General features: G+C 42.9%; 1 protein-coding gene and 1 non-coding gene across 4 annotated transcripts in view; one reads left to right on the top strand and one right to left on the bottom strand.

The window, feature by feature from the left end:
• Positions 1 to 2971: 2971 nt before the first annotated feature.
• LOC123572617 (U7 small nuclear RNA) lies at positions 2972 to 3033 on the bottom strand. The gene has a single exon (XR_006697177.1). It is a non-coding gene; the product is annotated as a U7 small nuclear RNA (small nuclear RNA).
• Positions 3034 to 3240: 207 nt separating this feature from the next.
• RBM28 (RNA binding motif protein 28) overlaps positions 3241 to 17253 on the top strand; it is a 56130-nt gene continuing 42117 nt past the window's right edge. For all 3 annotated transcript variants that reach the window (XR_012432827.1, XM_045388440.3, XM_005550687.5), the window contains exons 1-10: positions 3241 to 3404; positions 5890 to 6048; positions 6371 to 6465; positions 6894 to 6969; positions 7350 to 7442; positions 8500 to 8571; positions 9830 to 10028; positions 10200 to 10339; positions 12521 to 12593; positions 15282 to 15391. Coding sequence is in view for 2 of the 3 variants with exons in the window: in XM_045388440.3 (XP_045244375.2) it covers positions 3287 to 3404; positions 5890 to 6048; positions 6371 to 6465; positions 6894 to 6969; positions 7350 to 7442; positions 8500 to 8571; positions 9830 to 10028; positions 10200 to 10339; positions 12521 to 12593; positions 15282 to 15391 (1135 nt within the window). In the remaining variant the exon portion in view is untranslated. The remainder of the gene's footprint in view (positions 3405 to 5889; positions 6049 to 6370; positions 6466 to 6893; positions 6970 to 7349; positions 7443 to 8499; positions 8572 to 9829; positions 10029 to 10199; positions 10340 to 12520; positions 12594 to 15281; positions 15392 to 17253) is intronic.

The raw sequence follows: 17253 nt of genomic DNA, 5'->3' as shown, positions 1-17253 counted from the left end.
TTCCTAAGGTGATAGGAGTGGGCAGGAGGGAAGGAGAAGGAAGAGGGAGGATGTGGAGTACCCAACCAACTTTGTTAGATGACCCATCCCATTGCCTTTGTCTATTTGTTTCTCTTTATCCTGGATAGGATTAACACAGTAGCCTTAAAAATCTGGTTTGTATTTCAAAGCTTCCTTTCCTGCGTAATTTTTTAAAATTTATTTTTAAACTTTTATTGTTGTTTTGAGATGGGGTCTCACTCTGTCACCCAGGCTGCAGTGCAGTGGTGCAATAGCTCATTGCAACCTCCATCTCCCCAGGGTCAAGCGATCCTCCCACCTCAGCCTCAGAGTAGCTGGGACCACAGGCACATGCCACCACACCCAGCTAATATTTTGTATTTTCGGTAGAGACTGAGTTTCATCATGTTTCCCAGGCTGGTCTCGAACTCCTGACCTCAGGTGATCTGCCTGCCTTGGTCTCCCAAAGTGCTGGGTTACAGGCATGAGCCACCACACTGGGCCTACAAGGCTTTTTTTTTTTTTTTTTTTCTGACTTTCTGGAGGGCCAAAGAATGATAACATCTGCTTATTGTGAGAGTGTTCTGAGAAAGCCAAACCTTTAGCAGAAAAATGCCTGGGGGAAAGCTTCAACAGACAGGGCCCTTCTCCATCACAGTGCTCTTGCTCACTCCTCTCGTCAAACAAGGGCAATTTTTCAAGAGTGTTAATGGGAAACCACTAGGCATCCACCTTAAGGTCCTATTTTGGCTCCTTTTGGCTTGGTTTTGTTTCCTAATCTTAAAAAATCTTTAAAGGGCTCACATTTTTCTTCAATTACTAATATATATATGTATGTGTGTGTATATATATGTATATATGTGTGTGTATATATGTGTGTATATGTGTGTGTGTGTGTATGTGTGTGTGTGTGTGTGTATATATATATATATATATATATATATATTTTTTTTTTTTTTTTTTTCCCGAGATCGAGTCTTCCTCTGTTACCCAGGCTGGCGTGCAGTGGTGCGATCTCAGCTCACTGCAACCTGTGCCTCCCGAGTTCAAGCAATTCTCCTGCCTCAGCCTCCTGAGTAGCTGGGATTACAGGCATATGCCACCACACTTGGCTAATTTTTGTAGTTTTAGTAGAGACAGGGTTTCACCATGTTGGTCAGACTGGTCTCAAACCCTTGATCTGGTGATCCACCCACCTTGGCCTCCCAAAATGCTGGGATTACAGGCGTGAGCCACCGCCCCTGACCGTGAGTTGTATTTTAAAAAAATAACTGTGAAGTTTTATTTTAAGCATAGGTTACTTACTTTGCACTAGAGCTTCATAAATCTGATGTTTAGTGTCCCCCAATTTCCACTCCCATCACTATCAACCACTCCCATCGCTATCAACCTGTCATCTAGCCATCCAAAATGTACTGAAAATGAATGGGGGTTGAGGAGATCATGAAACTTAATTTTCACTATAGTGCCTTATAAAAGGTACTAAACCTATAAAGTTTTTGAGTTTTCTATCTGCCATGTTACTACCATTTCAAAGTAATGATTTGGCTGGGCTCAGTGGCTCACTCCTATAATCCCAACACTTTGGGATGCCGCGGTGGGAGGATTGGTTGATACCAGGAGTTTAAGAATAGCCTGGGCAACATAGGGAGAACTGTCTGTACAAAAAAATAAATAAATTAGCCAGGCATGGTGGTGCACACTTGTGGTCCTAGCTTCTCAAGAGGCTGAGGTGGCAGTATTGCTTGAGCCCAGGAGATCAAGGCTGCAGTGAGTCGTGATGGCACCACTGCACTCCAAGCTGGGTGACAGAGCAAGAGTCTGTTTAAAAAAAAAAAAATTTTTTTTTAAATGGCCTTGGGTACTTTTTTTTTGAGCTAGTTGTTCTGCAAGGTGTAGCTCTCTTGCACCTATTCAGGTTCTGAGCCCAGTAGCATGGCAAACGCTCTCTGTATTCCAGAACCAGGAGCACCCAGATCTCCTGGCCAATTAAGATCTCTCAGCCTTGGGTCTGTCTGATGAGCTGTCTTGAGGCAAAGATCTTCTGTTTCTAGGAGGACCTGGGTTCTAGGTCTCTGTGTTTAAATTGGATGTTATGTTTGCTTTGAGTGTGTTCGATGTGGTCTTGCAGTGTGTGTGCTGTGATGTATTTGTAAGAATTTTTGGACTAATAGTCTTCCCAGCCAGGTGTGGTGGTTCATGCCTATAATCCTAGCACTTTAGGAGGCTAAGGGGGGCGGGTTACTTGAGCTCAGGAGTTTGAGACCAGCCTGGGCAACATGGTGAAACCCTGTCTCTACAAAAAATACAAAAATTAACCGAGTGTGGTGGTGCACCTGTAGTTCCAGCTACTCAGGAGGCTGAGGCAGGAGGACTGTTTGAAGCTGGGAGGTCGAGGCTGCAGTAAGCCGAGATCGTGCCAGTGCACTCCAGCCTGGTTGACAAAGTGAGGCCCTGCAAAAAAAAAAAAAAAAAAAAAAAAAAAATCTGTTTCCCCCACTAGACTGAAATCTCTATAAGGGCAGGGACCCTGTCTTTTCTTTGCTTACCAATTTTATCCCTAATGCTTGGCTCATGGTTGGAGCTCAGGATATATTTATTGAAAGAATAATTGTGTACGATCTGTGTCTATGTGTATTTTAGTAGCTACAATTTGTTTGTTTGAGGCTGAGGTGACAAACAACTGATGTTCTCCGAAAATGAGAATCGTCCGAATGATGTATACGGTATATCTACGTCTACGTCTTTGTGTTCCGGTTGTGTTTTATGCACGTAATCTGGGAGTTTGTGGAGGCACTTCAGAAAATATTAAACACCCAATATATCAGATCCTGAGTTAGGCCCGGGGCAAAAACGACTTCTCCTGCCTGTCCTGCTAACTTTGGGGAGGATCTGGAGGTGAGATTTTTAAACAGGGTAGAAATTGTTTGTATATTTTTATTTTTTATATTAAGAAAAAAAATTACCTTTTGGAGGCTTTCCGGCAAAAACCAGAAAGCCTGCTAGTCAAATTCTAAAAAAGCTGTAACACTAGGGTAGAAATTATTGATGCCAAGTTTACACAAAAGTAGCGAGGGCGATGCTAGGGCAAGGGGCGGAGCCCCGGCCATTCCGGAACCTTTTATCACCTTCCTGACCATGTTTTCCTCCGATCTCTTTTGAGCAACGAGCACTTCCGGAATCTCTCGGCACGTGAGCTTGGTTGTCCTACCAAAGCCAGCCTCTCGGCTCGCTTGCGCCGGCCTAGTTTGCTCGCGTCCTCACGCGCTTTGGGTTTCCCGGTCTCATGGCCAGCCTGACCTTATTTGTGGGCCGCCTCCCGCCTTCGGCCCGCAGTGAGCAGCTGGAGGAACTGTTCAGTCAGGTGGGGCCGGTGAAGCAGTGCTTCGTGGTGACTGAAAAAGGTAGGGGGCGGGGCGGTCGAGAATAATGCTGGGGTTTCCCGCGAGCGAGGGCACCTTCCCAAACTTCAAGGAGCCGTATCATCCTTTACCCGCCCCGAAGAGAAGGGACTGGGAACTGAGTTTCTTTTCCAAACTGATTCTGCCTTAGATGCGTTCATAGGGGTCGGTTTATGAAGGGCAAATCATTCCCTTACGTTTCTATAGCGCTTTCTGTTGATAATGCGCGCTAAGAATGAAAATAGTTAACTAGAGCATCAGTAAGGCTTATTGAGAGTCACCTGATTGGCAGGTACAGTGATCAGTTTGGTACAGGTTATCTCATTTAATTTTCTCAGCAATCTTACCGGATGTAATCTCATTTTACAGACAGGAATTCGGGATTTAGGGGAATTTAGTAACTTTAAGTTTGTACAGCTATTAAGTAGTGGACCCCCAATTTGATCCTTAGACCTGGACATCTTAGCCAGGATGCTATCCACTCGTTCATTCATTTATTCAGCATATACTTAATACCCACTGTGTGCCAGGAAGTGTTGTAGATCGTGGGGATGCAGCAGTGCACAACACCAAACCAAAAAAATCTTTGATCTTATGTCTTCAAGGTGGGGAAGACAGCCAATAAATAAATAAGTCAACTGTGTAGTGAAAATGATGTCAAATGCTAAGGAGAAAAGCCAGGGAAAAGGGTTAGAAAGTCTATGTGCATGTATGTAGTGGGGAGAGGGGGTGAAGAGTGGCAGTATAGATAGGGTGGCCAGAGAAGGACGGACTGAGGTGAGAGAGTGAACACATGCCTCTCCGGAGGAAGAGCAATTCAGGAAGAGAAAACAGCAAGCTCAAAGGTACTGAAGCAGAGGTGTGCCTGGTATATTGGAGGAGTGGTTAGGAGGACAGGGTGACTGGAGTGAAGTGAGTGAAGGGAAGAGAATTAGGAGACCAGATCTAGAGTAGCAGATCATGTAAGTTTTTTTTGTTTGTTTGTTTGTTTTTTTAGACAAACTCTCGCTCTGTTGCCCTTTCCCCAGGCTAGAGTGCAGTGGCACAATAACTGCAAGCTCCGCTTCGCAGGTTCACACCATTCTCCTGTCTCAGCCTCCCTAGTAGCTAGGACTGCAGGCGCCCCGCCACCACACCCGCCTAAGTTTTTGTATTTTTAGTAAAGATGGGGTTTCACCGTGTTAGCCAGGATGGTCTCCATCTCCTGACCTCGTGATCCGCCCACCTCGGCCTCCCAAAGTGCTGGGATTACAGGCATGAGCCACCGCGCCTGGCCGTTTGAGGTTCTTTTTTTTTTTTTTTTTTGAGACGGAGTCTCACTCTGTCACCCAGGCTGGAGTGCAGTGGCCGGACGGATCTCAGCTCACTGCAAGCTCCACCTCCCGGGTTTATGTCATTCTCCTGCCTCAGCCTCCCGAGTAGCTGGGACTACAGGTGCCCGCCACCTCACCCAGCTAGTTTTTTGTATTTTTTAGTAGAGACAGGGTTTCACCGTGTTAGCCAGGATGGTCTCGATCTCCTGACCTCGTGATCCGCCCGTCTCGGCCTCCCAAAGTGCTGGGATTACAGGCGTGAGCCACCGCGCCCGGCCCGTTTGAGGTTCTTTTGTCAGGGCCTCAGGCATTTATTGCTGATCTATTTTGAGGAGTGACTGCATTATTGTGTTCCGATTTTTGAAGCCACCATACTGTCTTAATCCATTTTCTGTTGCTTATAAGAGAATACCTGAAACTGGGTGCTTTGTAAAGAAAAATTTATTTCTTAAGTTCTGGAGGCTGAGAAGTCCAAAGTCTAGTGGCTGTATCTGGTGAGAGCCTTCTTGTTGGTGGGGACTCTGCAAAATCCCCAGACAGTGCAGGGTATCATGCAAGGGGGCTGAGCATGCTAATGCGCTTGCTCAGGTCTCTCTTCCTCTGCTTATAAAGCCCCCAGCTCCACTCTCATGATAGCCCATTAATCCATTAACCCATTAATCCATAAATTGATTAATCCATTCCTGAAGACTGAGCCCTCTGATCAGTCACCTCTTAAAGACTCCACCTTTCAATACTACTACACTGGGGATTCAGTTTCCAACACATGAAATTTGGAGGACACATTCAAGCCATAGCATATACCTTAACTTTCCTGCCTTCTTTGGTGATGTTTTGTTCTTTATGATGTTGAGTTCTTTGAGGGCCTAGTATGTCATGGATTCTCTGTGTTCTTGGGATTATCAAGAGAGAGGGAAGAAGAGGAGCTAACAGCAAAGACACCAAAGTAAAAGAAGAGGAAGGCTAACAGTTTCTAAGCAAAGTGGGGAGCTTATACCCACTGATACCACCCTTGTTTCTCTCCCTCCTGAGACTTTTGGCAAACTGATAGCAAGATGGGTTGGCAGTATATCCTGTAGCTTAGGCTTTGAGGATTTACTCATTTAGTGGTCTTGGCTTGTGATTCTGTCCTTTTCACACTGCCCCTCCTCTCCCTCCCCGCTCCATTATTCCAGGGAGTAAGGCATGTCGAGGCTTTGGCTATGTCACTTTTTCTATGCTGGAAGATGTTCAGAGGGCCCTCAAGGAGATTACCACCTTTGAAGGTTGCAAGATCAACGTGACTGTTGCTAAGAAAAAACTGAGGAACAAGACAAAGGAAAAGGGGAAAAATGGTGAGTTTCTAGTAATCCAAGGAAGTTTTTCTCTCAGGGTGAGGAGGAGCACTATGAAAATGAAAGAGGGAGGCATGGAGGTAGCTTCTAGAACTTAAAGCTTTTTGCATTTCTTTTTGATCTCCAAAATCATCCAGTGTATCGTGATACTCATTTTAGTTCTTTTGTTGCATCTCAATCTGAAAAATCTGGTATTCCTTGGTATTGCCACACTTAACCCTGTGGTAAATGCCATCTGTCACCAGTAGCTTTTTTTCTGTGATATTGTGGTGTAGAAGTGGGTGATTTTCGAGCCCTTATTCCATTACCTCTTATTTTTTAGAAAACTCAGAGTGCCCAAAGAAGGAGCCGAAGGCTAAAAAAGCCAAAGTGGCAGATAAGAAAGCCAGATTAATTATTCGGAACCTGAGCTTTAAGGTAAGTGAGAGAGAAAATGAACATTGCATGTTTTGAAGGCTTTTAGAACCAAGATGTGATCATTAGTAGAACTCCTCACCAAGATAGTATAATTGGGCTTAATTCCTTCTGGGAATGAACCTTACGCCTGTTGAATTCAGAAAGTGGGCCTATGTAATAAGGGCACTAAGTGTGAAGCTGCTTTCCTTTTTGGGGGAACTACTACTGAAAAAGAAAAGGCAGAAAAAGCTCTCAGACATCTGTCTTTTTGCCTCTTAGATACAAAGTTAAATGTCTTCTATTTAGAAACATTTGATGTCCTGGTCTCAAAAGTAAAAAACGAAGTAAACATATTTGTGTTTTTCATAATTAATGAATTTAGTAGTTGATGTTTTATGTTAATTGCTGTGATTGTATTTCTCTTTTTCTTTCTTCACTTTTGGCTTCAGTGTTCAGAAGAAGACTTGAAGACAGTATTTGCTCAATTTGGAGCTATCCTGGAAGTAAATATCCCTAGGAAACCAGGTACTAATGAACCTTCACTTGGTGTGGATTGTATTAGTTAACATATTACCCTTGAACAAATATGTATGATATATATGAAATATCTGGCACAGTGCTTGACAACTAATGAAAACCCAAATAATGCTTTTATTCCCCTGATGATATTTTCCATTGAATCACAATTAGTTTTAGAAGGCGAGTTAGTTCGAGAAGGTGCATTGCTCTCCCCAAGTCCAAGTCAGAGTATACTCAGGAAGAAGATGTAAGCAATTGCTTTGGGGAAGGGGCTGGCCTGCTGGCAAGATTTGGACTGTCTTTTGGGCCTGAATTGCAGTAAATTTCCTTCTTAGTATTCTGGCTACCTCCTGCCGCCTCTCACTTCTTTGTACATTTGCACACAGATGGGAAGATGCGTGGTTTTGCTTTTGTTCAGTTCAAAAACCTCCTAGAAGCAGGTAAAGCTCTCAGAGGCATGAACATGAAAGAGATAAAAGGTAAGCTTTCTATACCCATATCATTGACCCAGATATTTGTGGTGTTTTGGTGAATTAGTATAGTAACCCATTTTCTGCACTTTCAAAAGACGTTTGCGTTATTGAGAGTCTCATTGCTAATATGGTAGCTGTTTAGGTGAAATATTCCTAGAACTTGATCTTAGGGTTAAACTTGAAAGAACCCTTACCAGTGTTCTTTCTTTTATTTGGTGAGAGTGTCCTGGGATTTAAAAATCCCTAGTGAAAAATGTCCCTGAGATAATTGCTGATAGATGCAGGTTGGTATCTAAGTTCCTCCTTGGTTATGATCACTGTTCAGCATCTGTGGGCTATTTATTAAACTGACTGTGACTTATATATTGACTTATAAAGTACTGTGCCTAAAGAAGTTATTGCCGACCAGGCGCGATGGCTCACACCTGTAATCCCAGCACTTTGGGAGGCCATGGCAGGTGGATCACCTGAGGTCAGGAGTTCAAGACCAGCCTGGCCAACATGACGAAACCCTGTCTCTACTGAAAATACAAAAATTAGCCAGGTGTGGTGGTGCACGCTTGTAATCCCAGCTACTCGAGAGGCTGAGGCAGGAGAATCACTGGAACCTGGAGGTGGAGGTTGCAGTGAGCCAAGATGGCACCACTGCATTCCAGCCTGGGCGACAGAGCAAGACTCTGTCTCAAAAAAAAAAAAAATAAAAAAAGTTATTGCCTTAGAGATGTCCTAGCTTCCAAGTAGGGTGCAGATTATTCCAGAATGCCTATTTTGATTCCTGATAGTCTAAGTGGGAACATAGTTCTAATTCTTTATTTTTTAACTCTATCTTATCCCAGGTGTGGTGGCTATGTAGAAAGGCAAAATTTGTGTTCATTGATTGAAAGGTTAAGGGTTAAAAGGAGTAGGCAGCAACTAGGAGCTTTGTTTAAAGACCAGCATTCCCTGCATTGGCAGTTTCTTTGTCGCCACTGGTTCCATTATTGTCTGTGATGACTAGGGGTCATTTACAAAGGTAGGGATGTTAAAAGGACAGCCTTTCTGATGCCACTTTTCTGTTTGACAGGGCGGACGGTGGCTGTGGATTGGGCTGTGGCAAAGGATAAATATAAAGATACACAGTCTGTTTCTGCTCTAGGTAAGATGTGGTAGTGTCGGGTGAGTAGGGGTGTTGTATAACCCGGGCGAGAGTATTGAAACAACTCCTGTGTTCGTGATAAAAGTGTAGGAAAAAGGTCGGGTGCAGTGACTCATGCCTGTAATTCCAGCACTTTGGGTGGATCGCTGGCGGTCAGGAGTTCAAGACCAGCCGGGCCAACATGGCAAAACCCCATCTCTACCAAAAATACAAAATTAGCTGGGCATGCTGGTGGGCACCTGTCATCCCAGCTACTTGGGAGGCTGAGGCAGGAGAATGGCTTGAACCTGGGAGGTGGAAGTTGTAGTGAACTGAGATCACCCTACTGCACTCCAGCCTGGGCGACAAAGTGAGACTCCATCTCAAAAAAAAAAAAAAAAAATGTCGGAATGCTGAGGCAGGAGAATTGCTTGAACCTGGGAGGCAGAGGTTGCAATGAGCTGAGATCACACGATTGCACTCCAACCTGGGCAACAAGAGCAAAACTCCTTTTCAAAAAAAAAAAAAAAAAAAAAAAAACAAATGTAAGAGAACCTGCTTGTCAGAGTAAGACTATTGTGGAAGATTAACCAAAGGAATGAGACTGGGCTTTCAGGGAAAACTCTGAATTCCTGCTGGTTCAGAAGTGAGTCCAGGTCTGTTTGTCAATTCATATTGTACCATTTGGTCCTCTGATCCCAAAACCTAGGCTCTTTTGAGTCTAAGCCCCCTCTTGGGAGTGGCTGTGAGTGAGCCTGAGTTCATTGTCCCCTTTACTTGCTGTTCTTTCCAGGCTGTGCATAATAGGAGTGATGGAACGTGAAGAATAGAGAAACTTAAAACTTGAGGTTTAGAAAACCTCAAGGGTCTCAGAGAATAGAATGTACTGTTAAGCCACCAGGGTCTCAGAGAATTGAATGCACTGAGATAAAGTTCATGGCTTGGCTTTGCCCCCTAGTGAGCATTTTGCTGGCTGTGATGTACAAATGGTAGACTGTTTGGAGAGACTCAGTTGCCACTTCTTTCAGTCTGGGCCAGGTGAACCTTCAGGCTGATGAATGGGACAAACTCTAAAGGAACCTGGGTGATGACAGTTTTGTTTATTTCTGTTTTTGCTTTTTCTTTTCTTTATACTTTCTCCTGTTATATACAGGAAAAAAAATATACGAAGTTCTGTAAAACAGATGAAACCAGAAACTTGGAATATTGGTTACTTTTGTTAAAATAACATCGTTTTGGATATTAAATGAATTCCTACTTTCTTTCCCTCCCTGCATAGGTGAGGAAAAGAGCCATGAATCTAAACATCAGGAATCAGTTAAAAAGAAGGGCAGGGAGGAAGAGGATGTGGAAGAGGAAGAAAACGATGATGATGATGAAGAAGAAGAAGAAGATGAGGTTGATGATGATGAAGATGAAGATGAAGAGGAGGAGATTATAGAATCAAAGGTGACCAAGCCTGTGCAGATTCAGAAGAGGTAAGCAGCTCAGCCTTTTCTGAGATGGCAGAGGAAGATTCAAGATTGCCTCCGAGAGGAAAAATTCTCCTATCTTTTTCTGCCTGCATCATTGCAGAATTGACATGTGTAATGAAATTGAATAGGCCCTCTGTCAGCCCACATCCTTAGTTCTGATCTGTGCCATTGCAGAGCATTCAAGAGAGCAGCCCCTGCAAAAAGCAGTGAAGATCATTCTGAGGAGGACAGTGACCTGGAGGAAAGCGATAGTATTGGTGATGGAGAGGAACTGGCTCAGAGTGATACCAGCACTGAGGAGCAAGAGGATAAAGGTTCGTTTGGATTTTCATAAATCTCTTTAGACTTTACAAAAAGTTACTGAAGTTACGGAAATGAGCATCAGTTCTGCTTAGACCTCTTTTTAAATAGGACTCTAAGGTGTTCTAGCAAATTTATGTTAAAATGCTGAAAAGGCAACCTTTATACTCCTTTCTCGCAAAGGTTTTTTTTGTTGTTTCATTTTTGTTTGTTTTGTTTTTTAAGTGAGTTTTGGAGTGGTGTTTGAGGGTTAACGTTCTTAGGGAATTGAAAACCTAGCTTGATGCTGAGATTCTGCCTCTCTCTCTGGATCATGTAACTTGATTGAATAACCAGATAAACAGCATCTTATACAGATAATATAGATGAAATAGATGATATAACCATCTCAACACCAAGGTAGATTTTAAACAACTCCTTTGAGTTGAGATAGGGATAAAGAACTGTTTCATCAGTTCAGACTGCCATTACAAAATACCATAGACTAGGTGGCTTAAATAGCAGAAACTTGTTTTCTCACAGCTCTGGAGACTAGAAGTTCCAGGTGCCAGCTAATTCCATTTTGGGTGAAGCTCTCTTCCTAGCTTGCAGACTGCTGCGTTCTCGCTATGTCCTTGCATCATGGCCTTTTCTTTTTATGCTTGATGAGGGGAGAGAGAGAACAAGTAACAGTGAACTCTCGTCTTTCTTTTCTTATAAGCACAGCAATCCTATCAGATTAGGGCCCAACCTTAAGACCTCTTTTAGCTAGCCTCAGTTACCTCCCTAAAGTCTCTGTCTCCAAATATATTTGGGGTTGGGCTTCAGTGTATAAATTTTGGGGGAACACAGTGCATTCCATAACAAGGACCTCTTTGAACATGTTGTAAAACTTTAGCCAATCCTTATTGCTACCTTTATTGAGAATAAATTCAACTTGTTTATTGAGGAAGGCAGGTCATTACAGAATGAGAAATGGCTAATAACTGGTTCTTTGATTTGTCTGGGTGGAGATTTTTATTTCAGCTATTTTTATTCTGATTCCATTTCAGTAAGTCTGGCATGTTGGTTTGACCACATAAGAAATCTAAGGAAATAAACTTTTTCTGTGAGGAGAGAATGGTATACACCTTAGAATCAAAGAAGCTTTTACACTGAAGGGACTCTGAAATCCTGTATTCTACAACCCACAGTCAGCTGTCTCATGCCGTTCTTTCACCTGAAAAACTTATAGGACAGATAAATGATAATGATTAAAAGTTAATAAAAAACACAATACAGAAGAGTGTAATACATAAAGTAAAAGTTCCTCACCAATAGCCACAATTCCCCAAAGTAATCACTGTTGTTTCTTGTGTATTCTTCCAGATATTTTCTTTGTATATATAAGCATGTATGTCTGCTCTTGAAAACAAACAGTGCGTCCCCCTTATACGCAGATCCTGAGCTTCTTAGGGAGCTTCCCCAGAGACAACCAAGGTTATTTGTTTCTTGTGTATCTAGAGATATTTTAATACATTTATAAGCAAAATGCACACATATACATTCAAAATATAGTGTATTTTATAATTTGTGTGTGACTGTATGTGTATGTTTTTTCCTCAAAGTTTCCCACGTCCTATACAGTATTTCCAGAAAGTTTGCACTGTCACAGTAGTATATGGGAATGTCTTTTTCCCATACCCTTACCACATTGGATTCCATCAGTCTTTTTGATTTTGCAATCTATTGGTGAAACATAGTATCTCATTTCTTGTGCTATGTTTTCTTTAATTAAGAGTGAGTTTGAACATCTTTTCATGTACTTAACATGTCCTTTGTCTATTTTTATTTTTATTTATTTATTTTTTTTGAGACTGAGTTTCGCTCTTGTCACCGTGGCTGGAGTACAATGGCTCAATCTCGGCCCACTGCAACTTCCACCTCCCATGTTTAAGGGATTCTCCTGCCTCAGCCTCCCGAGTAGCTGGGATTATAGGCGCCTGCCACCATGCCTGGCTAATTTTTGTATTTTTAGTAGAGACGGAGTGTTCTCATGTTGGCCAGGCTGGTCTCGAACTTCTGACCCCAGGTGATCAGCCCACCTCAGCCTTTCGAAGTGCTGGGATTACAGGCGTGAGCCACTGCACCAGGCCAATCTTTATAACTTAAGAAGTTAGCTCTTTGTCATGTGGCTTACACTAATCTCTTTCAGTTTGTTTTTCTTTTTACCTTAGCTGTGCAAGTCTCAAACAAAAAGAAGAGGAAATTACCCTCTGATGTGAATGAAGGGAAAACTGTTTTTATCAGGTATGTCTTTCTGTCTCCAGAATTGCTTTTGCATGGTCTTCATAAATCTCTCCTCCTTCTCCTCCTTTTCCTTCTCTTTTTGGCACTAGTTCTGTTACCTAGCCCAGAAAATTAGATCAAGCACATCTGGTCCCAGGAACATACCAAACAATGAGAAATGTAGGACAATCAGAACTATAACACAGAAGACAGATAGCATGGGTCCTGACATCTTGTCTTCATTTAGATTTCATGCTTTGTAATTGGGTTGGCATCATTTGGAAGAAATCAGTTCAACTGTTAGAAACATCTTGCTTCCAGGCCGGGCGCGGTGGCTCAAGCCTGTAATCCCAGCACTTTGGGAGGCCGAGACGGGCGGATCACGAGGTCAGGAGATCGAGACCATCCTGGCTAACACGGTGAAACCCCGTCTCTACTAAAAATACAAAAAAACTAGCCGGGCGAGGTGGCGGGCGCCTGTAGTCCCAGCTACTCAGGAGGCTGAGGCAGGAGAATGGCGTAAACCTGGGAGGTGGAGCTTGCAGTGAGCTGAGATCCGGCCACTGCAGTCCAGCCTGGGCAACAGAGCGAGACTCCGTCTCAAAAAAAAAAAAGAAAGAAACATCTTGCTTCCAGCCTTTGTTTTAGGGGGAGTGCTGGGGAGGAGTGACACTACTTGTCTCAAATGATTTCTCTCTTTATGCCTAAATTATCTTCTGATGCAGTGTCCAGAATAAAGTAAGGCATCTCATCTGTTTCCAGGAAAACTGGGTGGGAGTGGGGGTGGAGATAGGCTTTATTTCATGTTGCTGTTGCTGTTGAGCTCTACTGACTGCAATAGATTGCTGCTTTATAAGGTCAGGATGTCTTCAGTATACCTCAGGCATGCCTTCTAGCCCTTCTGAAGTACTAGTGTACTAGGGTCATTTGCATCTGATTTTAGAGGTGGTATATATTTTATCTTCTTGTACAATCTTTTAAAATTATTTTCTTGGGTGTGGTGGCTCAGGCCTGTAATCTCAGCACCTTGGGAGGCTGAGACAGATGGATCACTTGAGGGCAATTCGAGACCAGCCTGGCCAACATGGTGAAACCCCGTTTCTACTAAAAATACAAAAATTTGCCATGCATGGTGGCATGCACCTGTAATCCCAGCTACTCGGAAGGCCTGAGGAACGAGAATCGCTTAAAACCCAGAGGTGGAGGCTGCAGTGAGCTGGGGTTATGCCATGGCACTCCAGCCTGGGTGACAGAGCAAGACTCTGTCTAAAAAAAAAATGTTTTCTTATACAATTTATGTTCATTCTAGGAAATTGATGAAATACATGAGCAAAAGGTGAAAAAAATTAACCTTAATCACTACTGAGAGAACACCTACACTACATGCCCACATCATAAAGATTCACAGAGGTGAATTTATACATGCTATACTGAAGCCCATTTTCTCACCTAACTGCATGTCTTTCCATGTATCTTAAAATTTGTATTATTTGGAACTGCCATATAAATAATTTTGTATTTGTGGAAGATCTGTCTAACAGGAAGGAAGAAATGTCACAGTGAAGAAGAAGCCTGTGACCTCAGTACTAAGGATACCATTCCTTATACACCTTTTAATTAATAAAGAACTTAGGGAAATAAAGGGGTGGAAGAGAGAGAACCATGTCTATCATGAGGCAGATTAAAAGAAATAATGTAGCTAGGATATGTCTTATTGCAGAAAACCTTTTTTGTCTGGGTTATCCATGAAATAGAATCATTCATGGGGCTGTTCAGTGCATTTAAGAGAAGTAAAATTACAGATACTTATTAGGGACTGTTTTTCTTACCCCGGAAGGATTTACATAGTTGGGGAAATGAGGAATCTTTATACTGTGTTGAAATTTTAGGACAACAAAATTTCCTTCCAACATTTTTTTTAATCCTATCGAGAGAAGTAAGTAGTTTTCTTTTTTTGGACTTCGTAAATTTTACTGTATTTGCTTTTGTGTTACTGTTTTGAAGGATTTTTCTGACTTTAGTAAGATTTTAACTGAAGCCTGGATTTAATAGCAACACAGAGGGAAAAATGGCTAATTGAGAGAGAGAATTTTACTTTTCTCACTAGTCTGCTGTGAGTCTTCTAGTTTATAGTAGCAGAAATGAATTTTGGTCAATTTAAGTGAAAGAAGAGGGTTTTAGAATCAAAGTTGTCAAAGAGCAAGCCTCAGGAAGAGGCTGAAAATCTGGGCAGTTCTGGGGCCCTAGGTGATAGAGGCTGTGGGTCTTTTCTCTGGGGACACCACTTTTTTTTTTTTTTTTTTTTTTTTTAAAGGTGTAGCATATATTCTGTAAAGTACATTAAGCATATAGCTCAGTTATAATTTTATATGTATACATCCATGTAGCCACCACCCAGATCAAGATGTAGAAATTTCCAGCACCTCAGAAGTTTCCCTGGCGGGGGGAACCACTGTTTTGAAATGAATCTTTACCTGCAGTTTCTGGTCTTTGTATGTGTCTGTTTATGTTTTCAGATTCCTGAGAAAAAGAACCTCCTTGACAAAGGAAAGTCAGTTGGGGCCAAGGGTCACTGGGGGCCATCCCTGTGTATTAGTGCTATTTCTGAACAAGGGAGAGTTGATATCTAACTCACTTACATTGTCCTGGAACACAGGATCTCACTTATGTAATTGACCTTTCTTGTGATCATCTGGTTATCTTCCATAGAAATCTGTCCTTTGACTCAGAAGAAGAAGAACTTGGGGAGCTTCTCCAACAGTTTGGAGAACTCAAATATGTCCGCATTGTCTTGCATCCAGACACAGAGCATTCTAAAGGTATGTGTTGTCAGCTGGCCAGGCCCTAAAAGGGTTGAGACTGCTGCAGTGGGCACTGACTAGGTTACGAGAGCATAATGTATGCCATTTTGAAGGTTTCACGGTCCATCCAGCCCAGGTTTCAGGGTTCTATAAAAGTACCAGGGATGCCAGGCACAGTGGCTCACGCCTGTAATCCCAGCACTTTGGGAGGCCGAGGCAGGCAGATTGCCTGAGCTCAAGAGTTCAAGACCAGCCTGGGCAACACGGTGAAACCCCATCTCTACTAAAATACAAAAAATTAGCTGGGCGTGGCAGCGTGCACCTGTAGTCCCAGCTACTCGGGAGGCTGAGACAGGAGAATTGCTTGAACCTGGGAGGTGCAGGTTGCAATGAGCCGAGATCACGCCACTGCACTCCAGCCTGGGCCACAGAGCAAGACTGTTTCAAAAAAAAAAAATGTACCAGGGACATCCTGAGGTTATCTTTAATGGTGTCAAACTCAGTATCTTTAATGGTGCTGCTAGCCATAATTTTATCTAAGCTTTTTAAGCCCTTGCTTATTTACTTTACGGTAATGAATTCCATTTTTGCTCTTTGCATTTCAAATGTGATAGTATCTCATGGGTACTAATCACTCCACATTGCTTGAAATTACCAGGATCTTTTTTTTTTCCTATTGCTTTTGTTAGAGGTAGAAGCTGATAGAGAAACTCTGTTGCAGTGGCAGTGGTTACAAGGAAAACTATGTTGCAGGAGTGCTGCCTTAGGTTTTTTTTTTTCCTGAAAGCTATCTCTTTTGAGTTTTAAGGGTTGACCATTCTTCATTCTAGTATACTGTTGTTAGGTAAGCATCTTTCCAACCCATTCATAATCTTTGATTTCACCTATTGCAGTCATTCTCCTAAAGCACTAAGTTCTTCCTTTTTTTTTTTTTGAGACGGAGTCTCGCTGGCTCCGTTACCCAGGCTGGAGTGCAGTGGCGCCATCTTGGCTCACTGCAAGCTCCGCCTCCCGGGTTCAAGCAATTCTCCTGTCTCAGCCTCCTGAGTAGCTGGGACTACAGGCACCCGCCACCACGCCCAGCTAATTTTATTTTTGTATTTTTAGTAGAGATGGGGTTTCACCGTGTTAGCCAGGATGGTCTCGATCTCCTGACCTCGTGATCCACCCGCCTCAGCCTCCCAAAGTGCTGGAATTACAGGTGTGAGCCACTGTGCCTGGCCTAAGTTCTTAATTTGTTGTGATTCATGATTCCTTTGAGATCTAGCAAAAGCTGTGAATCCTCTCCTTAGAAAAATGCTGCTTCAGAGGGCGTGTGGGCTCTGTTGAGCCTATCCACAGCTTAAGAACCTCCATTCTAAACCATTTTATTTTTCACATTGACAGGACCTAATCACTTTTGATTTTTACTCAGCTAAAAAAAAGTAAGACCTGGCCAGGTGCGGTGGCCCACGCCTGTAATCCCAGTACTTTGGGAGGCTGAGGCAGGTGGATCACTTGAGGTCAGGAGTTCAAGACCAGCCTGACCAACATGGAGAAACCCTGTCTCTACTAAAAATACAAAATTAGTCGGGCGTGGTGGCACATGCCTGTAATCCCAGCTACTCAGGGTGCTGAGGCAGGAGAATCACTTGAACCTGGGAGGTAGAGTTTGTGGTGAGCTGAGATCGTGCCACTGCACTCCAGTTTGGGCAACAAGAGCAAGACTCCATCTCATAAAGAAAAAAAAAAAAAAAGGAAGACTTGGTGTGTACCTGAAATGTCAGCTACTCAGGAGGCTGCGGGGAGCCCAGGAGTTTGAGGCTTCAGTGAGCTGTGATTGCCACTGCACTCGAGACTGTGAGAAGAAGACCTCCTCCATCTCTTAAAAAAAAAAAAAA

Source organism: Macaca fascicularis, chromosome 3, assembly GCF_037993035.2.
Source record: "Macaca fascicularis isolate 582-1 chromosome 3, T2T-MFA8v1.1".
Lineage (NCBI taxonomy): Eukaryota > Metazoa > Chordata > Mammalia > Primates > Cercopithecidae > Macaca > Macaca fascicularis.
This window is presented reverse-complemented; position numbering and strand designations above follow the sequence as displayed.